General features: G+C 37.8%; 1 protein-coding gene across 2 annotated transcripts in view; it reads left to right on the forward strand.

Annotated features, from left to right (window-relative positions):
* KITLG (KIT ligand) overlaps positions 1-21446 on the forward strand; it is a 90891-nt gene extending 69445 nt beyond the window's left edge. For both annotated transcript variants that reach the window (XM_059402373.1, XM_059402374.1), the window contains 4 exons: positions 7298-7407; positions 8062-8129; positions 9157-9233; positions 16142-21446. In XM_059402373.1, coding sequence (XP_059258356.1) covers positions 7298-7407; positions 8062-8129; positions 9157-9196 — 218 coding nt within the window. In that variant the 3' untranslated portion in view covers positions 9197-9233; positions 16142-21446. The remainder of the gene's footprint in view (positions 1-7297; positions 7408-8061; positions 8130-9156; positions 9234-16141) is intronic.
* Positions 21447-26159: the final 4713 nt, after the last annotated feature.

Consider the following 26159-nt stretch of genomic DNA (forward strand, 5'->3'; position numbering starts at 1 on the left):
AGCACTTAAGAAAAAAATATGAGAATCATCTTTTGTGCTGTGTTGACATATAGATCTACATAGGTTATAAGCCTCACTATAGTCTTATAATTATTGCTTTAAGCTATCCTATGTCTTTTTTAAAAAACAAAAGAATATAGTTGTCTTTTGTATTTACCCATATATTATTTCTTAAACTTTGCATTCCTTCTTGTAAACCGAACTTTCCATCTAGTGTTAATTCCTTTCAGTCTAAAGTACTTCCTTTAGTATTTCCTGTGGTGTAAATCTACTGGCAACAAAATCTTTTTTTTTGTTGTTTTTTAATTAAAAAATGTCCGTGGGGGGGCGCCTGGGTGGCTCAGTGGGTTAAGGTCTCTGCCTTCGGCTCAGGTCATGATCCCAGGGTCCTGGGATCAAGCCCCACATCAGGCTCTCTGCTCTGCGGGGAGCTTGCTTCCTCCTCCTCTCTCTCTCTGCCTGCCTCTCTGCCTACGTGTGATCTCTGTCAAATAAATAGAATATTAAAAAAAAAAATAAATGTCCATGGGGGCACCTGGGTGACTCATTGTGTTAGTGACCATCTCTTGATCCCAGCTCAGGACTTGATCTTTGGGTCATGAGTTTGGGCCCCACATTGGGCTCTGTGCTGGGCATGGAGCGTACTTAAGAAAAAAAAATGTTGGGGCACCTGGGTGGCTCAGTAGGTTAAGCCACTGCCTTTGGCTCAAGTCATGATCTCAGGGTCCTGGGATGGAGCCCCGCATCAGACTCTCTGCTCAGCAGGGAGCCTGCTTCCTCCACTCCCTCTGCCTGCCTCTCTGCCTGCTTGTTAGCTCTCTCTGTCAAATAAATAAATAAAATCTTTTAAAAAAAAATGTCTTCAGTACTGCAGGTGCTTTTTACTGGATACAGAATTCTGAGTAGTCAGAATTTTTTTTCAGTCCTTTAAAGATGTCACTTAATTGTCTTCCTGCTTTTATTGTTTTCTGAGAAAAAGGCATCCAGAGTTTATATTTGTTCTAATATGTACTGGGTCATTTTTCCCTCTGCCTTTCAAGTTTTTCTTCTGTGTAGTAGCTTGACTAAGATGTGCCTAGGACTGGGTTTTGTTTTTTTTTGTTTTTTGGGGGTTTTTTTTGTATTTTTTTTTCTTTTGCATATTGTCAAGCCTCTTTGATACATAAGTGTATTTTCCCAAAATCTTGGGGAAAATTTGTCCATAACTCTTTCAAATATTTTTCTTCATTTTCTCTCCTCTCCAAAAGGAATCACACATAGTATATTTAATCACACCCATAGCAATCACATATTTATTAGGTAGTTTGATCTTGTCTCACAGATTATGGAGGTTTTATTCAGAATTTTTTCTCTCTCTCCCCAATCTCTCTGTTCACCAAAATGCATAATTTCTATGCATTATTGCATAAAAATTATGGAATATTTCTGCATTATTGCAATATTTCTTATTGTTTTCAAGTTTCCCTACTCTTCTGCCATCTGTAAGCTGCTGAACGTTTCATTCAATACATTTTTTTTCATCCAATACAATTGCTTTTAATTTTGTTTAAACCAGTTTTGGTTCATAGCAAAATTTAGGGAAAGCTACATAGATTTCCCACATACCTCCTGCCCATACCCATGTGCAGCCTCTCCCATTATCAATATTCCCCACAGAGAGGGAATATTTAACCTTTGTTAAAACTGATAAACTTTCCTGGACACATCATAGCCATTCAAAGTGCCTATTTTACATAGGTTTCAGTCTTGGTGCTATACATTCTATGGGTTTGGATCTAGTACATTTTTTCATTTCTAAGTTTGTATTCTAAAATTTGCATTTAATTCTAAAATTTGCATTTAATTTTTTATTGTATATTTTCCTGCTGAGATTTTCCATCTGCATATTCATTATGATATTTTCTTTTTTGGCCCCTGGATGTATAGTTGACCTTTGAACAACAGGGGTTTGAACCACCTGGGTCCACTTGTACACAGATTTTTACAGTACTGTAAATTTATTTTCTCATGATTTTCTTAACATTTTCCTTAGATTATTTTAATATATATAATAGCTATAATGTATAAAATATGTGCTGTTTGTTATCGGTAAGGCTTTCAGTCAACAGTGGCCTATTAGTAAAGTTTTAGGGAAGTCAGAGTTACATGTAGATTTCTGCTGTGCAGGAGGCTGGTGCTCCTAACCCCTGCATTGTTCAGGGGCCAGCTGTTGTTCTGAATCTCTGAAGTTCTCATCTCCTGATCTCAACATACAGGTCATCTCAGTGTTGGTATGTGTTGACTGCCCCCAACTCCCTGATTATGGGTCGCATTTCCCTTTAAGTGGCTGGTTATTTTTGAATACATGCTGGATATTGTGGATATTATGTTTATGAGAATGTAGATTTTATAGCATTTCTTTAGATACTTCTGAGTTTTATACAGATAGTTCAGTTAGTGGCAGATTTTCTTTATTTTCCTTCCCTGTCTTGTTTTTGAGCTTTCTTAGAAGGAATGGGGAACATAGGCTTATTGCTAAGGCATAGAATTTCTAAGGTACCTCTTGAGTGCCTATTATTCTCCCCATTCTGGCTTGTCAGAGCTCCTTTGTCTCTGATCAACAGTCAAGATCATAGCTTCCCAGATATTGTTTATTGCCAGGCTTTGTGAAGTCTCTTCCTTGCATGTACAGCTTATTTTTTTTTAACCATTGACTTAGGGAGGTTCCTCCAGAGATTTCTGGTGCTCCTTTTCTACACAGTTCCTTTCCCACCAATAACCTTGCCCCACAAACTCCAGACACATCTGCATCCCTGAACTTCAGTCTCTGATTCCTTATTTCTGTGAAACTACTGAACCCTAGTTGGGTTCTATCTTCCATACCTCCCAGCCAGAAAATGAAGACAATCATGGGCCTCACCAGATACGTTTTTATTCTAAGGGATTACGTTCTTGAGCTACCTATTGACTAATGTATGAAAGTAACTACCTCAGGTAATTTGTTTAGTATAACAGTTATTTAGGTTGGGAAGGCTAATATGTTATTACCATGGTTGGAAGCAAAGGTCTTTTCTACTTAACCTCAAAGGACATTGAATATAAAACACCTATTCATTTTTTTTATTACAAAATGGTCAGCCTTCTTTTTTTGTTTTTTTTTTCCTTTTTATAAAAAAAATATGAATCTTGCATAATTTGCAGCTTTTTGCCAGGAGACGTTACTCATTAACATGGCACTTAGATACCCATGTGCAAAGGCTTGCTCTTGTAGAGTTTACCTTCTTGTAAGAGAAAGTCCTAGTATTTTTATCATATATATATATATTACAATATCTATTATAATAGAAGTATGTCAATGTTTTTAGTCATATCATAAAGGAGATGAGACTTTTTGGAGGGATATGGCCAGGGAAATTTGAAGGGAAATTTGCAGGATAAAAATCCCCAAAAGTGGTCATGGTAGCTATATGAAGGAGTCCTGAGACATGAGTGTTTTTTTATTATGCCATGATTCTCCCTTATTAGAAGTGTTCAAGTTATCCAGAAAGAGTTGTGTTTTCAAAATAATAGTAATTTCCTTTGTATCAAGCTAAAAGAATGTTTAAGATCCTTGCAGACTATATTTAAATGATACGGAAGTTATCCTTACTTTGACATTACTTTATTCATCTTCTAAAAAGACAGTCTTTGAGTCAGACTGCCTGGGCTTCTATATCAGTGTTGGCCCTTGGATAACTGTGTGACCTTGAGCAAGTTAATCTCTCTGGACTTGCCAGTCAAGTGAAGGATGAAAGTACCTCCTTCATAGAGTTTCTGTGAGTTTTAAATGTGTCAACACACACCAACTCGGAGCTATGCCTTATTTATAATACATGTTCATCGTTATTAGAATAATTAGGTGCACCAAGGCTGTGGGTCAGTACTTATGGCAACCTGCAATGAGCTTTGAATCTGAATTAAGGAGGGGTACTGATTTGAAGGTTTTCTAAGCACCAAGAGGTCCATGTTCACAGGCATGGTAATGCCTGTAAGTAAAATCATTTGAAAAAGCAGGTCAGCAAAATCATAGCACAGTTTTTTGTGTTCTGTATTTGAACAGATGTTGGGTATTATTGGTCAAACCAAACAAGTCAGTTTCCATTAATTTTGGACATTCATAATAAGGAACAGAATTATGACAACAAAGCCCAGAGATGTGGGATTACTCAAATCCTATCCAGATGAGCTTCCTCACCCTACAAGTTTTATGTGGCAGTCTTTACATGAAAGCAAAGCTTTGTTACTAGCTTGGGCATCTGTAGGGCCAAATACCCACCATTTGGCCCTGAGGCACACAGTTCAAATTTCACTGATCTCCAGTAAGTAGCAGCAGTAGCCTTGGGAGTGAATAAGCCTTTTCTGATAACATTCTTTTTTTCTCTCTGCTAGAGGGACTGTAGTATTTCTGGAAAGAACCAAAGGCTGGCTATTAAGCTCTTTGCATTAGGGAGAAATAACAAAAGCAAAGCAATATTGACTCCTCCAGGAGGTGAAGCTCAGTTCCTCTGGTCCATTTCCCCTCCCAGTCTTTAGGAGGCCCCCTCCTCCCTCTCTCCGGCTGGTAGACTGCTGCAATGTCCTCCCTCTCCTGCAGGTAGACTGCTGCAATGTGTTAGTCAGGTTCTGGGACTTTGGGGCCAGAGTTCTGGGGGTGGAACTTTTAAAGTAGTTAAAAAGTGACTACTCTGGAAGAGTGAGGTCTCTTGTCCAGCATGGATTTGAGAAAACTTTTAGGGGCTGTCCTACCTGAGAAAGACGGTGAGCAGAGAATCCCGGAGTATCTCACTTTGGTAAGCCACTTCTGCTTGTTGTTAGTGGCCCTGGTCTTTCCTGTGGTCTGAATGGCTCAAGTCAAGATTTGGCTTTGGGAAAGAACAGGAAGAATTTATGATGTTGCTTGCCTTGATTCTAGGGCCTCTGGTAGCCGAGTATATGTAATAGAATTCTCCATAGCACCAACCCAGCTCCTTTGTTTTTGACTGGAGTCTGGGGACAAAAATATTAATAGCTTCCTTTGTTCTCTGTGTATATCTTCATGAGGGGACCCCTCTCGGATCCCTCCTGGTCAAATCTATCATAACCACACAGCAGTCCCAAGAGACACTGTGGGCCATAGTGCTGCAGGAATTTTTTTTCTCTGTCTGTGCCCATGGTTCTTGGTCATGCCACCTCAAAAAATGAAGAGGTAGACCAGACAGAGTGGTGGGCAGCAAAACAAGCTTTAGTGAGTGATAGCAAAGTGATAGTACAGAGCTCCCAAGGTAGGAGAAAACCCAAAGGGGTTGCCACGGGAGTTTCTAAGTCTAGGTGTTTTTATGGACTTGCTGACAGGCTGGGTCAATCTGATGAACCTTCCCACTGCCTGTCATCCAGTCAGGGTTTTGTCACATGGGAAGGAAGGGAGGATTCCTTCCATGTCAGGGTAAAGTCCTTTTAAGGGTGGTTTCCTCTTCCTGGGGGTTTGGGGGAGGGGCTCCTGTCCCTGCCTTCCAGCTATCCTTCATCAACAGCACAGTGGCCCTCAAGGAGAATTCAGACTTGTTACTGGAATACAACCACAAATAGCCAAGTTACGTACAGATAGTGATATGAAAACTCCTAAAATGTCAAGAATTGCTTATAATTCTGAGTCCATTTTCTAAGAGAAAATACTTTTATAAATGGTAGTTAAATTCCAGACTAATATACACAATCTTTGCTATAACCCTTAAAATAGCTGTATTAGTACAACAATGGTAGTACCACCAATCGATTATACCAAATTCCACGTTGTAACTCTTTTTTTCTAATGAAAGAATTGATGTTGAATTCTACTTTAAAGTGCCTAAAACTTATTTCCCACGAGGCTATAGGATGGTTGGGGTGGGGGGCGATCAGAAGATACGCTAGTCTAGTCTCAAGGAAGTGATGTGTAGTTATATGAATGGAAGACCCCACTTCCCTCCCCATCGCCCTTTCTTAAGTGTAAGGGGCACCCATGACACCCTTCCCCAACACACACACACACACACACACATTTCCTATTAGAGCCCTTTGGAAATAGGAGTCCAGCGATTAGTGAATTCCATGCTCCCAGTTTACAAATGGTGGGGAAATGGGCAATTCCTATTCTCTCTGTAGTAGATAAGATTTGTTTCTGGCCTCTCAGGTTAAATCTGTAAGTTCATGTTCTCCCTGTAAATGTTTACACATGTACAGTGGTTTGGATCTTTTATGTTATGTACTTAATATGTTAAACAGGTGACTATAGGCTGACACCATATCCCAAATGTTGCATAATATAGCCCCAAACAATCATTTACCTTGGATTAGTTTGCATTTGATCCTATAATTGCTGAAAATATATAATTTCTAAATGTATTCCTTCACCAAAGGAAAACTGAAGACTTCCGGTTCTTTTCGTACAGGTCGGCACATGTGTCTGTGTCTCTAACAACCAGGTTGTTCCTTGTAAGGAGACAGAGAGAAGAGAACCTTGTGGTAGATGGTAGATGTGTTTTGTTTAATTCATGAATCATTTTGCTGCTCACGGAGGAGCTGAGCAAGGTCAAAAGGAGTCCTAAGTTAATCTTACATGTTTTTTTCCCTCAAACAGCACCCCCCCACCCCCGCCCAATCTCTTGCTGTGAGAAGACACTGGTATTTTCAACCATTCTTTAGTGTTTAATGGTCTCAGGCTTTCCAACATAAAAGGTCCGAAAAATCAAACCTTTAGTCCTTAACACAGAGCCGGCCACGCTCTGACATCCAGTAAAGGTATACTGCGGATGTGATGAGGAAACGCCATGGCTTTAAGTATGAGGTACCTAACTAATAGCTAAGTCCACTTAATGACTTAGTACTTGTGACAGGCAAAGCAGCTTAATGCCTACTGTCCTCAATCCGGGTTGCAAAATGTCCTCTTCCAAATTTCTTGGCAAGATGTGAAGAGTGAGAAAACAAAAAAAGTTTTCGAAGATAAAGTCATGGAAAATGGATTTGCTCGAGAGTACAAATCGCCTTTAGGAATATGTCATCTGTGTTCCATGTGTGTCAACATCAGCCACGTCAAAGATCCTTCTGTGGCTTTTCTTTTATTTTTCAACTTAAAGTGTTTTGGAGACAACATGGACTTGTCTGGCTGTCCCAAAACAATACTCCGCGGAAATATCAGGGTTCCAAATATTTTAAACAGAGCTGGGCCAAGAGTACGTTATGGCAACAGTTGGGAACAGCCATAGGTTAAGAGCAAAACCTCTGTCCGGGATGTGCCGCTCACCACTGCACTGTTGAATTACAGGGAAGGCCGCAAACCCCCTTGGAGACTCCAACTTGCAGTGGGCAGCCATGGCCTTGCCAGCATTCTTCTCTCTTGTAATTGGGTTTGCTTTTGGAGCCTTATACTGGAAGGTAAGGGTTGCTATTCCTTTTTTATTCTCCTTGATCAAAACTTCATGAACTTTAGATATTTATTTGTGCATACTTGATTTACATAAACGATTACCAAACTGCCCTTTTCTGAGAAAAGGTCCTACCTTAACTTAGTCTCAATAGACTCTAAATCTAAAGGTTTTTCCCCTTATTCCTTATCATGCTTAGGAGACAATCCTCCCACTGCTGAAAAGGCACACTTAAGAAATGGGAACTGATTTTCATAGCCCGCAGCAAATAGAAAAAGGAAGAAATAGGTTACAAATCCTATGATTTGCTTTTAAAGCCAAACAGAAGTGCCATTGTGTTATCTGCTATTTTGGATTTCTCTTCTTCTGTTCTCTTCTCACAGAAACCTATCCAACATTTTGAAATGCACTAAATCATTGTGGTTCAAATTTTTGAACTGTCTTTTGAATTTGATACTACTTTTTCACCTCCAACCCCCTAAAAAAGTTGATAATATGGTGCATTTTCCATATTTATTTATTGCAGAAGTATTTTATATGCTGCATGCTAGGGGGGGGGAACCCTGATATTGGAGTTATTGACATAAAATATACAACTGATACCATTAACCTCTTGAATATTATACATGATATTTTTATAATACATATCCTGTTCTTTTCCCAGAAGAAACAACCAAATCTCACAAGGACAGTTGAAAATATACAGATTAATGAAGAGGATAATGAAATAAGGTACTTTATTTGCTAAATATGTGCAGAAGTAAGCTTGACAGTTGCCATTTCACCAACCATGCACATGCTTATATGTCTTTAAGAAGTTACTTGCTCTGCATGGCATCTCCCAATGCGTATCGGTGATCTTTATCCACATTTCGTACCTCTCACACTTGCTTCGGTGCCGCATCTCCACTTACCTGTAAAAGACCTTCACATCTTTGTGAGCTATCTTCAGGCATCAGTAGTGATCCTCTAGGCTCCCTTTCTCTAAGCAGCAGAATCTTGCTTGGATGCCCCATCCCAGGGCTCTGGAGGCTCATCTGCACATTCTCCTTCATTTCTATGCCACCCATAGGACTTACTGATTCCTCCTCCCTGTGTCTTAGCTCTTTGGCAATAGTATTCATCTTCATCCATATCTTTATGATGTCTTGGTTGAGCTGCCACAGAACCTTGCTTTTCCTTCCCCTTTCTAAACCGTACCCTTGTCTCCTTATGCCGTAAACCCCGGTTCATGAGGTTACCTCCTAGTCAGGATACTTGCAGTGACTTTCTTTTGCATCCTTGATATATATGGCTTCCCTCTAGCTTTTGGAGCACTTAGCTCTTCTCAGTCTGTTTAGTATTTTCTCCAAGCCCAAACACAAAAATTGTTTTGAAAACTTTGCATTTACTGTAGCTGATGCTGATCACTTTTACCTTACCCCATATTGCCTAAATACTAATATTTTGCTTTACCTCCAGTTATAGTTTAGTTTGGCATGTTACTTTCTCTTCAGTCATGCCTTTGTATATACATATACACGTATGAAGTACAGATAGGAATTTTTAGTATGTGTACATTACTTGGGAAGACTATATTGAAGCAGATAAAGTCTTCCTTCTTCTCTTCAGTATTGTTTATGAAGGTAAGCTTCCCTCTCAATTTTGTCACCTTTTCTAACTGTATTTACAGAAAAACTGCCTTTTACAATGCCAAGATCACGGTATCCTGCAGAATCTCTGTCCAAAAGCAAATAGCATTTTTCTCTCTGTTTTTCAGTATGTTGCAAGAAAAAGAGAGAGAGTTTCAAGAGGTGTAATTGTGGCTTCTATCAACACTGTTACTTTCGTACCTTGGTAAGTTTTTCAAATTCAAGATGAAAGATTTAAAAAAATAATACATCTTAGATGCTTAAACTCAGAAACAAAATATAGTAAATTGACTATTAAACTGATGTCAGTATGTTAACGGAAGCTGTTACAGTGAATTACATATGCACAATTCAGTTACCTGTGTTCGACATTTTGAAAGACAAGAAGAGAATAGTGGTCCTGATTAGTGGATTCGTCTTGTGTGGGAGGTATACAAAAAATTAACAGTGGAGTGTTTGCTATTTAGAGGCCAGAAAAAAAAAAATTTAGGAAAGGGGAAAAAAATTAGGACTAAAGTAATATTAAGAGAGGAAGAGTAAATAAAACCCATTTCAGCTAGGTGTGGCTACTATAACATAATAAAAAAAGTATCTCAGGGGACGGCTGGGTGGCTCAGTGGGTTAAAGCCTCTGCCTTCTGCTCAGGTCGTGATCCTGGGGTCCTGGGATCGAGTTCCGCATCGGGCTCTCTGCTCAGCAGGGAGCCTGCTTCCTTCTCTCTCTGCCTGCCTCTCTGCCTACTTGTGATCTCTGTCTGTGAAATAAATAAATAAAATCTTAAAAAAAAAAAAAAAAGAGTATCTCAGAAGCTGAAACAAGTGAATGCCAAAAATGTTTCCTTGCTATTTAAAGGAAAAAGAGAAAGGACCAAACTATCTTAAGGGATCAGGAGAAGAAAGTTGTCAAGGTAAAGTGCTGCGTGCCATGGGACTGGCAGTCATTGTGCCTCATCCCAGTCCAGAGCCCAGGATGCCGTAAACATAAACCAGAAACAGAGACCCATTGAGATCATGAAGGACTGTGGAGGGCTTGTGGGAGAAGAGTAAGAAACCATGGCCAGGAGGTGCGGATTCTCCTGTTTGCTCTCCTGTCTACTTTCTCAGGGGCCCAGCTGCAGGTTCCAGAGGAGCAGGGTCGGGGAGGGGCTGGGGCAAGCACCACAACGGCACTAACCTGACCCAGCCTCAGTTCCTGCTCCGCTCGTTTCTACCTCCACCGCCAACTCACTGCTCATTGTGATGTGGCTCTGGGGTCCCGGGCATTTATCAGAGTGGAACATGAGCATCCTCGCATTTTCCTCAGTCTTTAGTTCTTTCCCTGCAGTCCCTCCTCATCAGAAGATCATTTACTCTCCGGGGTTCTTCGATAGATGGTCTGTTGGTGAGCTTTGCCTTTGCTTTATAGGTCACTGTCCTTCCAACTTCATTTTTGTCCCAGATTCAGAAATTTATCTCCAGATTGAACCGTCCCAGGGAAGCTGGGTCACAGAGCTTTTTAACTCCTCCAGGGGCTCACTTTAGTAGCTGGAGAGCATTTTTCAACAGCCACAAATAACATAATATAATAATTATGTCACATATTTCTCTAACCCTTTAACCCTGCTATTACAGGGACTTCTAAATTAGGCCTTTAATTGGGCCCTTGATCCTATCCAAAGTATAAACAGCACCTTTTCCCCTGCCCTGCTCACCATCTGACCTTCTCTCTAAGCTCATGTTTTCTGTCAAACAATGTTAACAAGTAGATATTTTCTCTTGATACTTTTTATTTTCTGGAGCAATACTCTGCAAGGTGAAATCATAGGTTTCTAGAAAACATAATTTCTCTGCCCTTCAACCCCAACATGAGCCTCGCAGGAGGTTCTCTGCCGTTTCACTTCCCTAAAGCTAGACATCCACAAACCACACACTACATGGTTAATTGAGTCTTAAAGTCTCAAGTAACGTCCTCTGTTTGGTTTTGGACTGCATTGATCACTGGGATCCTCTTTTGGCACACAGGTCTTTAATCATGTGGTTTTTAATTGAGGCATTTATCCTGTGACATTTGGAAAATGGATTATGATGGGAAAACCCAGGGCACGTGTTTAGGAGGGAAAACAATTGCGTGTTAAAGCAGCCATAGTCAAGCAACTGGGGCATAGTTAGGGAGAGGAGCAGAGCTTGGCTGGTTCTTGCCATGTCTCCTTCACAAGTGACTCTCTTGTAACCTCTGTGTTGTAGACCCTCACTCAAGGCTTGTTGAAAGAGTGTGACAGGGTCAATAAACCCGGAATGAACATTTAACCACTAGTAAGGAAGACAGTCCTTCTGAAGTATGTTTTTTTTTATTAGTTTACAAGACGAATAAGTGCTAGAGACCTGTTGTGACACATTATGCCCATAGTTCACAGTGCTGTAGTGTGTACTTAAATAGGTGGAAAGAGGGTAGAGCTCACAGTAAGCGTTCTTACCTCAGTAAAATAAAGTTTTAAAAATCTTTAAGAAAGCAAAGTGGGGTTTCTTTTTATCGCATATGTGTGCACGCATGCGCACGTAATTTGCTGAATTGGGTCAATAGGGAAGTAAAATCTCCAAAGTAAGGGGAAGGAGAGTTGTGGGAAATGACAGTTTTTCTTAAAAGTGAAATACTGTTCATGTTTACAATGAATCAAGCTGGGTTTAAAACGAAGCTCTGGATTGATTACAAATGGACTCCTCACACATTACAAGTGGTGAAATCGGAGGTGGCATTCTCCTTCATAAAGTATTACTCATCATGTCCACTGAGCTCGCTCAAGACTGAACTCCGGTACCACCACTTCAGAAAGCCGACTTCCCAAATTTATGACCAGCTCATTATATTTCATGTGACAGCTCATACATCTTGAAATGCCCATGTAATACACACTAATAGGACTTCTCAATTACTTTTATAGACATTTTGTGTCCTCTGCTAAGCCATAAGCTCTTACAGGGCATGATTTGTTTCTGAATTTCATTTTGGAATCCCACCAAACTATATAGCTTATTATACTTTGTGCATGCAACTGATGAATAAATATTTGTTGGGAAGGAAAATGGAGAAGATGGGAATCTCAGAATTGCATTAATGTGAGAACAAAATTTATGAAAATAAAAACAAAAATAGACACAGGAAGGATAAGAAAAAGACAAAAGATCCAGCTCGTCATCCTGAATCTACAGACCCTAAATTCAAAATGTATAGGTATCATGTGTAGTCATTTACTGAGTACCCATTGTGTAAAGCCTTTTGCTGGTCCCTGTATCAGCAGAGGTTTTTAAAACCTGCCAAGGATCTTGAAGTATAATTTGGGAAGAGGGGTGTGATAAAGGAAGAGGTTGGTGAGGGCAAAATATAAGGTGGTAGGAGAGGAAATATACCAAGAAATAAAATAGTAGTAAAAAGCACCAAGATTGAAATGTCATTCGCAGTTCTTGCTATGCATTTTTAAAAGTAGGTATAATTTGGATTATGGCCATTTTTTTTTTAGCTTACAAGGAAGGGGAAAGTTCAGGGAATGACTCAGATATATGGCAGGGATTTCTCCCTGAAGTGTAGGTTTCACCAACTAAAACAAATTAAGATAAATATTGTAGTACTACAATAGAAAATGGAATAGTTAGTTCTTTAAATGAAATAACCCATAATTGGAAGATGAAGAGAAGGAGGGTTTGGTATTTTAAAAACGAGGAAAGAAGGTGGAAAGATTATAAGGTAATGAGCTGGAAACACATAATTTCTAGTGTTTCTATGAGTTTCATTTCTAATGAGTTGGAATCACAACACACTCTAGTAAGTAGGTACATGGTTGGATGCAAAGCTTAATATAACCGAGTTATGTCCTCAGATTGCTTATAGCCTACAAAATGAAATAAGGCAAGGCATATGCATAATAACCTACTTTTAAAAGGAAACTAGAGGTTTATGAACTTAAAAAAGCAATAAAAAGAGCTTACAAGGCAAATGCAATAAGAGATCAAAGGCAAAACCAATGCTTACGTTGCAGAGGATGTATCCTTGACATAGGTGTGGAATGGATGGACCTCCTAGAACTATACACAGGTATACCCATATACAGTTGCCTTATCTGAAAGGAGAGAAATCACTAGCAACAGGAGAAAGGCTTCATCACAAGCTAGATGTTGGAGGTGGCAGATATACTGAGCCAGATCTTGGATGATGGGTAAAATTTTAATAGCAATAGGAAAGGAGTCGTCTGGATACTGCAGATGGCATAAACTGAGTCAGGGAGGCCAGAAGATGCAGAAAGTGTGTTCAAGAGTCCATTTGTACAGTTAGTTAGACTCCCAGTGGAAAGTCACACATGAAGGGTTAAAAGGCTGAGAAACAACGATATGGACGTCAGTTTGAAAAATTCCAAGTATAGGACATATACTTTATGGAGTCATGTAAGGAGATGTTGGAGGGTTGGAAAAGATGTGAGTGATACAATCAGAGCCAAGGTTTAGGAAAGTAATGAGAAGTTGGTGTGGCCAGATTGATGGTTGGAAGCAGTGAGCTGGAGTCATGGAGTTCCTTCCACCTAGGAAGCCAATATTCCAAACAGATGAGAGAGAATGATGACTTGGACTAGGGTCAGGGCCATGGAAATAGGAAAGCATGAACCACTTTGGAGATATGCAGTAAAAGAATCAACACATTTTGATTACTGGTGAAATGTGAGGCTCGACATCACAGGTAGTATTCAAGGATGATTTGGGGCCTATGGGACTAACCAGGTAGTGGTGCCATTCAAAGAAAATAAGGGAAGGAGGTGTTAAGAAATACTGACCAGTGGCTGAATCTGTTAGACTGGAGATTCAAAGAACAGTCAGGGCTGGAAGTAATAGATTTGGGGTTTGGGAGTCAGCTACAAAGAATTTTCATTGAGACATTGGGAGAAGGACTGCATATCACGCCCAGTTTGGTTGACTGTAAATAGTGTGACTTGGTAGACACTAGGACAGAGTGTTTAATGAAACTCCCCAGCATGGTAAATGTTGAAAATAATTATTACAATTAGGCTGGTGGAGAAATTCACAAAAGAAACACAGCCTGGACATTTCCTGCAGACCTGAGCTAAGACAGGAGATAATAGATCCTAGAGTTGAAATACGGATGACCTTGAGTCAGGTTTAGTCATTTGGCACACAGGGCTTGGCAAGATCTGTGACTCTTTACCAGATGTTTCCCAAGAATTTCCGGAGCTTTGGAGGATTTGTTTTTGAACCTCATCTGTAGACACATTATAATATAGAGGATAAGAAGGGATTAGACTTGGGTTCAGGACTTGGCTCTGCAACTAGATAAGCTGTATGTCCATTGTCTTAACCCCTGGTTTTTCAGAGATAGTTAAGGGGATAATATGACTCACCCTGCTTATTTCATGAGGTTGTTGCTAGTATCTAGGGTATCATTATAAAAATTGTAGTTTTTGTTCTATGGGAGAACAGTTGTCAAACCTTCAAGTTCATTTTCTTTGCTAAGAGACCTGGGGACAAAATTAGAAATAGATTTCCATTTTTGCTTCTCTACTTAAGTTTAGAATTTTAAGCTCTTCTAGCTTTTTAAAAAAAATATATCCTTTGGCTTTTGTGTGTGTGTGATTCCCTTTTACTTTTTAAATCAAGCTTTAAAATATCTGCTATATGTTTTGGATTTCTGAGTTTTCTTAATGTTTCTTAATTTTTCTTTCAGGATTTAGTTCTCTTTTCCCAGGTGCAGGTTCTCTAGTTTCTGGAGTTCTCTGTTTGGTAAACTGTCATGTAATATGGTTTTTAGAATATTCATTTAGAATGACTGGATAAAAATACTGCACTTCTTATCACTTATAGTGTGGAATTTTACACAATTTACTTATAACCTCTGCACTGATGTCAAATATTTAAAAACTGAGATTCTGGGATTGATAAGGACAAAGAGAAAGAGTATTGAGTAGGGAAGAAAAAGCAACATACATATTCATTTAGGGGTTGCAACTAGAAAAAAAAAAACAGGAAGTATAGATACTTGACTTGAAAGTTGAAAATCCTAAAGCAGAGCCCAAAACTCAGTGGTTTAAAACCAGTTCTGAAGAAATGAAACATTGTCTAGGTTTCATGTTTCGACAAGTACAATAAGCTCTGTTTGGCCAAATGAACCTCCCCAGAGGCTTTGTCAGGATCTGGTGCCAGATTTCTGTCTTTCTTTTCTTGGCTGACAGTATTGATAATGAACATGCAGCTGCTGTTCCTCAGTTGAGAGAAGCGATGGCTTGAACCTGGCTGGGCAGTTAACACACTAGCATTGCTCAGTGACCACAAGGCTGCTGTTTGTTGGTGGTGATCAGCTTTTCCGCTGGTTATCTCCTTCATGCTACTCCATTTCTCTCTAGACACTGCCTGGGTCTTTCAAAGCCTCTCCCCTTACCTACCACCTTCTCATGGCCTGATTAGAGAAATTCAAGGCTACAAGATAACCCTCTTACCACAAATGGAAATAATCTGTGGTATGCAAACCAGTAAACAGGTGTGAAAGTCACCGGGTATGCATTCAACCATCCTTATGTTCAAAGAATATTTACTGAGTATCTCCTTTGTGTCAGGCACTGTTCTAGGTATTGGAGCACAGCAGTTAAAAAGACAGACAAATGGAGTGCCTGGGTGGCTCATCAGTTAAGTGTCTGCCTTCAGCTTAGTTTATGATCCCAGGGTCCTGGAATCAAGCCCCACATAGGGCTTCCTGCTCAGCCAGGAGTCTGTTTCTCCCTCTGCCCCTTCCCCTGCTCACTCTTGCTCTCTCTCTCTTTCTAAAGAAATAAATAAAATCTTTAAAAAAAAAAAAAAAGTGGCCAAAACTCTGTGTCCTCATGGAGCATACATTCTAATGGGTGGAGAGACTCAAACAGTAAGATCATTTCAGATAATGTTAAATGTTAACAGGAAGATCAGAGAGAGTGACTAGTCATTGCATTTGGGGAAAGATTTGTCAAGTGCTTTTAGGCTGTGTAAGTGAAGCAGTTATTTTAAGTCTATGACTCAATGTGGAGTCCTATGAATTCAGCTTTTGAGAATGAAAAGGCGGCAGAAAGCAGATACACCATAACCTCTCTCTCTTTTCTTTCCTCTCTAGGCGGGTAACAGTTCATGTTTGCTTCATAAATGAAGCAGCTTTAAACAAATTCATATTCTGTCTGGAGTGACAGACTGCATTTTTATCTGTTCTTGCTACCCATGACTCTATGGATGATTCACAAATTGGAACAACGTGTTTTACTGTGAAACTGGCACTGAATTAATCATCTATAAAGAAGAACTTGCATGGAGCAGGACTCTATTTTAAGGACCTGGGGGACTTGTGGTCTCATTTAGAACTTGCAACTGATGTTGGGAGAGAAAGCACGTGCCCCAGACTGCATGCACCATTTTGCATGCCTCCAGAAGTGTCTAATTGCTGAAAAGCCACATAGCTTGATTTTCAGTTACAACCTGCAGCTCACAGTTATCTTGGCCTCTGCAAGTAGATTTCATCCTGAATAGTGGGGGGTAATAATTTTTCTCAAAGGGATCCAGAAAAAAATTTAAAAACAAATGTCAATAACATCAACAACTCTACATAGAGAAAACAGTGGGGATAAAATAATTGGAGTAGACAGCATGTCAGCCTTGTAGATGCTAATGAATGGTCTGAGTCTGATCTCGTTCTCTTCTCGACATAAACCTGTATCCCATTAGACAAATGGACATGGTTAGCTGGATCTAACCATGACTATGAGCCAGTATTGAATTAGAACATTGATGTCATCAACAAAATGAAACACAACCTACAGAATGGGAGAAAATGATTGCGTATCATGTATCTGATAATGGGCTAATATCTAAAATCTACAAAGAACACCTACAACTCAATGGAAAAAATATATATAATTTAAAAATGGGCAGAAGATCTGAATAGACAGTTTTCCAAAGAGGAGCTACAGATGCCCAACAGATAAATGAAAAGTTGCTGAACATTAGTCACCAGAGCAATGCAAACCAAAACCACAATGAGAGATTCCCCCCATATCTGTTAGAATGGCTATTATCTAAAAAGATGATAGTAAGTTTGGGTAAGGATGTGGAGAAAAAGGGAACCCTTGTGCCCCGTTGGTGGAAATGCATATTGGTGCCGTCACTATGGAAAATTTTGAGTTTGCTCAAAAAATTTAAAATACAACTGCCATATTATCCAGGAATTCCATTTCTGGGAATTTATCCAAGGAAAATGAAAACTAATTCTAAAAGATGTATAAACCCCTATGTCCTTTGCATTATTTACAATGGCCAAGATATAGAAACAATTATATAAGTGTACACCAATGGGTGAATGGATAAAGATGATGTGTGTATGTGTGCATGTACCTATATGTGTGTGCACACACACACACACACACACACACACACAATGGATTATCATTCAGCTCTAAAAATGAAATCTTACCATTTGTGATAATATGGATGGACCTTGAGGGCATTAGGCTAAGTGAAACAAGTCAGAACAACAAATACCATATGATCTCTTATATGTGGAGTCTAAAAAAATTTAAAAAAGACAAAAATACCAAGCATACAAAGAAAAGATTGGTGGTTGCAAGGGATGGTATGGGGTAATAAATGAATGACCTAGGTTTTTTATTAGTTTAAGTTGAATAAAAATGTAAAAATAATAAGCCCTTCCCCCAAATATTGATGCCTTTACAGAGAGGAAAATTTCCAAAAGACTTAGGACCCAAAGCTAAGAACACTGAATATCAGGACAGTCACTGAGGAACACATTCAACACCCTTTCCCCCTGCCACTATCAGAGTGTATAAATTGTGCTTGCAAAATATATTATGAAATGTTTATATTCTAAAAATACTACAGAGTTATATAAAAGGACTACAGAGAAATTGCTGACTATATGAAGGTGCAATTTTCAATTTACATCATGAGAGAAAGTAAAAATAAATTATATTTAGTATCTAAGAAAACCACACCCACATAATAATATGGGTATTGAAAACTAGGTTACTTGGCTTTTATAAGGCAGCAAGGAATCAGGAAATTTTAGTTATTTTTCATATAATCACCATTATCAGCTTAAAGGATCTATTTATTTAAAATTAGTCACTGTGTATTCATTAATGTTTATGAAATAAAGCTAGCGAGCTTTACATAGTTACACATGTCAGTTTGCTATTTAAAACATGTAACAGCATTTGTCCTATTAAGAGTGAATTTGTAAGAATTCCAAAGATGGACATCATGCTTTTAAACTAAAGTTGTTAAGACATTATGTGAATTTCCATTACCAATTTTTTATAGGCAAAGAAGCATCTGACTGAAATGAATTCTTATGGTTTATTTTGATGAAGATACTTTTACTATATCATGAACAGATACATAAAGGAATCCAAAGCTCTCTATTGTAACCTAATTCTTGTTATAACATTGTTGTCATGTTCTACCCCTCAGATGACCATTTGCAGTGTAGTGATTAAAAAAAAAAAAGAAGAAAGAAAGAAATCATGAAAAACTGTGAGCTTTCCTTTGATTTCAAAAGTCCAAGAATTTCTAGCCTAGTTAGATTTTAGATTATGTTCAAAGCAGATCTAAATCAACTCCAGTGAAGTGGCCTTTGCTCTATTTTTATACCAAAGAGCCCAGATGCTTTCTGTGAGCCCTTCCTTCTCTAAAGTGCTGGGGTTCCTTAAAAGGTAGTCATTTCTCTAAGATGCAACCCAGGTGCTTTGGGAAACTTCATTGACTTATTCAGGCCCTTAAATATCCCCTGATACAATCGATTAGTAATAAACCCAGAGATCAGTTTATTTGCTGAAAGGACCTGTCTCAGTGTGTGACATTGGTTATTTTGAGGAAAATAGATATAAATATGTCTGAATTATATGTGTAGGTCAGGTGTAGATTGAGAAAATTGATACTTCTCAGTTTAATAATTTGATTTATTTCACCAGTGGTTTCGAATCGCTTAGGCATGAGAAAATGCTGTTTTGTGGGCTTGAGAGTACAAGAAAAACACTTTTGTTCTCAAAGCTAGGAACTGGGTTTTATCACTCAAGGAGATGGTTCTAATCAATAGACTTAAATAAACGAATTCAGTAAGTTATGAAATATGGCATGGTAGGCAAGGGATAATATATTCTGCCTAATTAAATACATTGGTTCATTGAGAGTTACGTGAATTACCAATTTTTAAAACACTAAAGTTTGATAAAATGCATGAACAGTAGAAAAAGGCTGAACATTATTTTGGATGCTAGCTGCTTGGGAATTGTCATATCTGCTTTGAGATAAATATATAGATATATATATAGAACTATATATCTTTGCTTTGTTTTATCCAGTACATGTGCTGAATATCCTTCAGAAATCATGGAAAACTCACAACTGATATTATAAACCATGAAATCACCTTTTAAATTGGTGCCATGTATCTGATAGTTCTCTTGTGTAACATTTCAAGACTGCCTTTTAAAATGATCTCAGAAGTCTGCAGATTTTAAATTATACTAAAAGCTTTGCACCTCTGGTGGAACAGAAGCCTATAAAGAAACCGGCTCTATGATAAATGGTGCCTGTTCAGTGATATTGAAGTGTTGTTGGATTTTGTATTATAATCTTAACGTGTTCACCACACTGCCACTTTTAAATGAGTCAGACAAATTGTTTTTTTTTTCAACATGATAATAGCATAAGTACCCTATTGTCTTTAAAAAAGGATTAAGTATGTGAAGAATGAAAATGTACGAGAAAGTATGTGTTTATAATGCAGTGTTTGCTTATAATAAGAATTAAACACATTTCTTTGAGTATTAAAGTACTTTGGGGCAACTGTGGCATATTTTGGTATTCTAGTTCAACTGAGGTTTGAAAGTAACAAAAAGCATTCAGAATTCAGCTATCTCTTAATGTGTTTGTGCAGCTGGGTTTGGGTTTCAAAATGTAATTCCAATGTGAGGCCTTTAACCATTCCCACCCATTCTTTAAGAAATCTTTTTCAAAAAGAGTCTGGAACAGCGAGGTGGTTGTGTGGGAAAATTGTCAGAAGCCTCCCCTCTGCTGTTAACTGATGTGGGTTAAGTCACCTCTTCTCTTTGGATCTCAATCTTTTATTTATCTTTATGGTCAAGTTGGAGGTCACATCGCCTTAGGTATGAGCCCTATTGATATGTGACTGACAAAAACGATAAAATAGATCTGGAATTATTCCATATAAAATGTTCAACTCTGATCTCTGTGAATAAGCAATTTGAACATAAAAAGTCATTGCTATTCTTGTCTGTAATGTAAATAGGATCCATTAGTAAAAGTAAAATTCAGTCTCATGTAGGGTGAATTGGATAACCATTTACACAAGAGATGGCTTTTTCCTTTGCTTAAGTAAACATTTTTGGATCACCTCTGAAGAACGAAAACCACAATTACATTTTAGAAAGAGATACTATAAGATATGTGTGACTTTTAGAATTGCACCAAATTAAGCTTATTTAAATGCTCTCATTTTATTAAAAGCTTAGAGCACAAAATGTAAGATGCTCAAAGTTTTTGAGTGCCAAGAGATCATTTATAATCCATTTGGAAAGGGGTCATCCATAAATTACATTTTAAAATTAGAAAGTGGTATAAGAATTTTAATTAAGCCAGCTTGTCTTTGAAACAGTATTATTTTATGAGATTGGCAGTAAAATATAAACATTCAGATTGAAAGTCTAGTAATTTATGTGTTTGATCACACAATTTATGATGTTGCTGCTTTCCATTAACAAGTCTGGAAATGCCTTTGTTACAGATAAAATAATGGTACTTTCATTTCCTAACAAGATGTTTTAGAAATAATTTATATTAAAGTGGATATTCATAATCCTAAAATGTTTCCTAAGCACTGTAAATTTATAACTGCCGTCTCCAACTATGTCCTTATGATGTTATTTTTAAAAATATAACTAAGATAATTGTTTAAACTAAAAACCATAGTATTTTCAATTACTTGATTTCTCAGCTATAAGACTCAAAAATTTTCAATAAGAATATCCTATTCTATATTCTAAGGATTAATGTGCGATTATAGTGTCCACTTGTCACTATTTTTTAAATCGATGGACTTGAAAGTATTCAAACATTTAGATGGATGCATAGATATATTGCTAGTTCAATCATAGATTGGAGTTTGCATATTGTAATGTAAATGTATGTCAACACTATTCTAGTTTATTATGACTGAAGTGTAAGTAAATAAAAAAGGTTGTAAAATGTGATGTGTATGTGTATATACTATATGTGTACTTTTTAAACTAGGTTTATGTCCTGACCCCTTTTTATACAGGTTGAATTTGAAATTACATTATATATACATATACTTTATTGTTCTAAATAAAGAATTTTATGCACTCTCAGAAGTTTTCCCTGTTGTTTGATATCTCAAGGCTATCACACATATTTACAACATAATTGAAGGGGTCCTTGCCTGGCAGTCAGCTGGACATCCAACTCTTGGTTTTGGCTTAGGTCAATAAATTGAGCTCATGCTCAGCAAGGAATCTGTTTAAGATTTGCTCTCTCCCTCCCCCTCCTGCTTGTGTTTTCTAAAATAAATAAATCTTTAAAAAAAAGTTTGAGCATTTATTAAGCTAAAATCAAATTTTTCTGCAAAAACTCATTAATCTAGATTTTGTTGCCATATGAACATGAGATAAATTATTCCAATTTAATAAATATTTACCAGTTACTGCCTTTGATTACCTGACCCATTAAGTTAACATTGTTTGATCTCAACATTATTTCTAATGGGGAAAAGATGTGAAAACCACTGTACTTTGTAAAAAACAACACTGAAGTAATTACCTAAGTGCAAAGCTTGGAGCATGTCCTTAAAGCATGCAAGAAGGAAATGGATATAGATTAGGCAAGATTATGGAGGAGTTAATATTTGGGCTAAGATTTACAAGGGTAAGACAAATTTTGACAGTATTATACCCAGTTTGAGCAACACTTTCCAAAGCAAGAAGCAATAGAATTTCTTAGCTTATTCTATCAAAACAAGCCAGCATGCCCTGAGCATGTAATACAAAAAGAGATAGAGAAGAGCACAGTCTTGGATACCACAAGGAGGGTATTCTTAGGGACCTTGGGAAACTTCCCATTGTGAGAAGAAACTTCCCATTTCTGAGAAGAGGAATGGCGAGATGAAACACCACGGTGGCTCATGCGATTTAGGCAATAAATCGTTATCTTGCTTAACCTCTGGTTGGTTTTTGATTCTTGAGACCACATCCCCTAGTTTTATGACACAATAATTTTTCACCCATTTCTTTCCAACTTTGCTGATTCTGCCTCCTCTGCTCAATGTTTATATTGCAAACTTTTGCCAATATAAGCCTAGACAACTAAATAGCCTCCTACCTGATTACACATCACTAGCCCTTTTTCAATCAGTTCCTTAAGTTAGAGTGAATAATTCAGAGAAATCTGATGTTACTTTTCTCTGGTTAAAACATTAAATGATTTCTCATTACTTTCAAAGAGAGCCCAAATGCCTTAACAAGGCCCTGCTTTGTCCATCTCATTTTTGGTGGGGGAATAGGGGTGGGATCGGTAATTGATTTCTTTCCCCTTTAAGTCATGAACATTGTGAGGGGAACAACCATGAATATTTATACCACTGTAATTCCCTAAATTTGAATACACATAATAAATATATAATTTAAAAAATTTGAACTGAACAGATATTACCTAATGTCTGATAAATTATTTTCTATAATGTTTTATTATGAACAATTTGAAATATATATAACAGGCAGAGTAGTATAATGAAACCCTATGTAAGCATAACTTAGCTTCAACTCGACTCAACTACTGAAGGATCTTGCTTTATCTAAGTCTGCTATCTATTCCCCTTCTCCACTACCCCTTCATATTTTATTTTTAATTTTAAAAAACATTTTTTCTCAAGATTTTATTTATTTATTTGACAGACAGATATCACAAGTAAGCAGAGAGGCAGGCAGAGAGAGAGGGAGGAAGCAGGCTCCCTGCCAAGCAGAGAGCCCGATGTGGGGCTCGATCCCAGGACCCCAGGATCATGACCTGAGCTGAAGGCAGAGGCTTTAACCTGCTGAGCCACCCAGGTACTCCTTCATATTATTTGTAGGTCAATACCTAAGAATATTTGAACTGTAAATATTTGTATGTGTATTTCTAAATTATAACTTTTTACAACATAATCAGTACACTTGTCACACCTAAGAAAAATGAACAATTTAATATTAAAGAGTCAGTAAGTATTCACATTTCAATTCTCCTATCATTGTACATTTCAGTATTGCACTACAGCAGGGTATAAACTACAGGCAAAGTCTCCCTTTAACATTGAATTTAGGTTCTCCCAGAGATCAACACCAATAACTACTTGGTATTAACTTCCAAAACTTTTTGGCATGAGCATACCGTATATGTATCTACATATGTATATATGTATACATGTATATGTATAATACTATTCTCAACCTTACCTTTTCCATTTATTAGAATAATTTGTAACACTCTGGATCAGCCCACATAAACCTTTATCCATTGTGCCATAATGGCCAGAAAATTACAGACGGACATTGAGATCGTAATATAATGTGTGCTCTTTGGAATTCCAGTCCATAATTAGCAACATCCAATGTACTTTTAGAACTTTGCCTTCATCATCTTACTCAAAATTAACATGAGGTTCTCTTCTAAGAATATATCTACCTCTTCAGCCCTCTCAGTTAGGGGGTGTTTACCTTCCATAACTGTCACTGGGTTCAGAAATGGGTCCTCTGCTCTTTGTTGCTTCTTCAGTTTTGTTTTCTACTCCCTAAGCCCTCCCAGATTTGAATCTCATATTATTAGACTCTATATATCCACTGCCACTCAGTATTGCTTCCATGTAGAACTCCCAGGTTCCTCTCTCTCATTTCTTAATGGTGTTAGCCCCTGGATCACTGTCACTCAATTCATTTGTATTCCTGTCCTAATTCTTGGGATTTTGTTATACACGTAAGTGATCCTTTCAACATCCTGTCTTTTCAGGTCCTTGGAACTTTTCTCCTAATGAATCACTTCTCAAGACGACCCTAGCCACTTAGCCTGATGGTCTTCTTACAGACTTTATCATTGCCGTTAACTGTAACCCATTCATATTTCAATTCCATGTATTCCATCTCTGACCACCACTTTGTATCTTTCCAATTTACTCCCTTTGATCCAGTGGGACCATCAATCTATGATTCTACCATTTTCTACTAACTGTTAATCTTTGATGTCCTCTTTCCTCTCTTTAAACAGGTTAAAATCCACAGTCCAGCATCATAATCACTCTCTTGCATATACTTTCTTCTTGATCCCTCTCAGTTCCTAATATCTGCCTGGTAAGTGATAGTTCTCCACCCACTCTTTTTTTTTTTTTCTTTAAAGATTTTATTTATTTGACAGAGAGAAATCACAAGTAGGACAAGTAGGCAGAGAGGCAAGCAGAGAGAGAGGAAGAGAAGCAGGCCCCTGCCGAGCAGAGAGCCCGATGTGGGACTCAATCCCAGGACCCTGAGATCATGACCTGAGACGAAGGCAGCGGCCCAACCCACTGAGCCACCCAGGTGCCCCTCTCCACCCACTCTTTATCTGCGCTTGTATGGCTAAACATGACTGGTATAAATTAGACCATCATGCTTATTCATTTCTCTATACAGTCCTTCCTGTCAAGTGGGTCTTAATGCTGATCCAACAATTGTATTTCTCATCTATCGCTCTTCTCTAGTACTTTTGCTTTTCCATTTTCACAGCTATTTTATACATTTTCTCTCCTTGACCCTTCACTGCACTCCCCATTCTCACTCTTAGCTCATAATCTTGATGGCTGTTTTACCTTGAAAATTGAAAAACTAAATAAATAAATAAAAGAAAACTTCCAAATACTCCTAACACCAGGAGGCTGATTTTCTGTGAAATTAAAGAAACTTAAATTTATGGTCTTCATACCTCATAGATCTTTTGATATATCATAGGAAGGAATTAGTAATATATTCAGATAGTAATATGTTGTAAAATTTGCAGCCACTTCCCATTATCTTTAAGATATTAGTGTTCTGGTGTGGAAATGGCTTCTAGAAACACTACCATTGACCACTGTCCCAGTTCACTAGGACACCATGACCAAAAAATGTGTGTGAGCAGAGGCTGCATTAGGATGCCCCTAGTGAATGTGTCTTATGGACCTGGTACCAGAATTATGTGGGTAATGGATGAGAAACAAGGTTTGAAATGAATGGAGGCAGAAGCCAGTTGGTGAAAATTCTCATGGTCATCACAGTCACCTGATGTGTAAAATTACAGGTGGAAGAATCAGTTTTCATTAATGCCTGCTCAAGTCCTTGGTAGCTTTCCCCAACAAGAAAATTTTAAGTAATATAATTATACACAAAATCATACATTTTTTCCTCTTAATTTGTGAGGAAACACAATACAATTTAATAAAATTGCTATGTTTATAGAACCAGAAAATCTGTATATGAGAACACATGTTTTAGGTTTCTCAATGTACTGGTCTTGACAAATGTGTAGTGTTATACACCCACCACTATAGAACATTCAGAACTGTTTGATTGCCCTAAAAATTCCCTTGTGCTTTATGTATTCAACATTTCTATTTCCCCCATACCTCTAGAAATCACTGGTTTTAAGCTTTCTTTACAGTTTTTACTTTTCCCCATTATCTGGATGTGTCACAATTTGGGTATCCATTTACCTATTAAGGACATCTTTAGTTGTTTCCAGTTTTTGGGTGATTATGAATTATGCTTCTATAAACATTCATTTTTTTGGAGACATAAATTTTCAAATCAGTTGGGTAAATGCCTAGGAATATTATTGTGGACTACATGGTATAACTATGTTTAGGTTTGTAAAAAACACAAAACTGTCTTCTGAAATGGCTGTACCACTTTGCAATCCCAACAGCTAGGAATGAAAAGTCCTGCTGTTCCACATCCTCTCCAGCAATTTTTATCGTCAGTTTGTTGGCTTTTAGCCATTCTAAGAGGTGGGTAATAATGTATCATTATTATTTTGCTAATGACAAATGATGA

Source organism: Mustela nigripes, chromosome 6 (genome assembly GCF_022355385.1).
Source record: "Mustela nigripes isolate SB6536 chromosome 6, MUSNIG.SB6536, whole genome shotgun sequence".
Lineage (NCBI taxonomy): Eukaryota > Metazoa > Chordata > Mammalia > Carnivora > Mustelidae > Mustela > Mustela nigripes.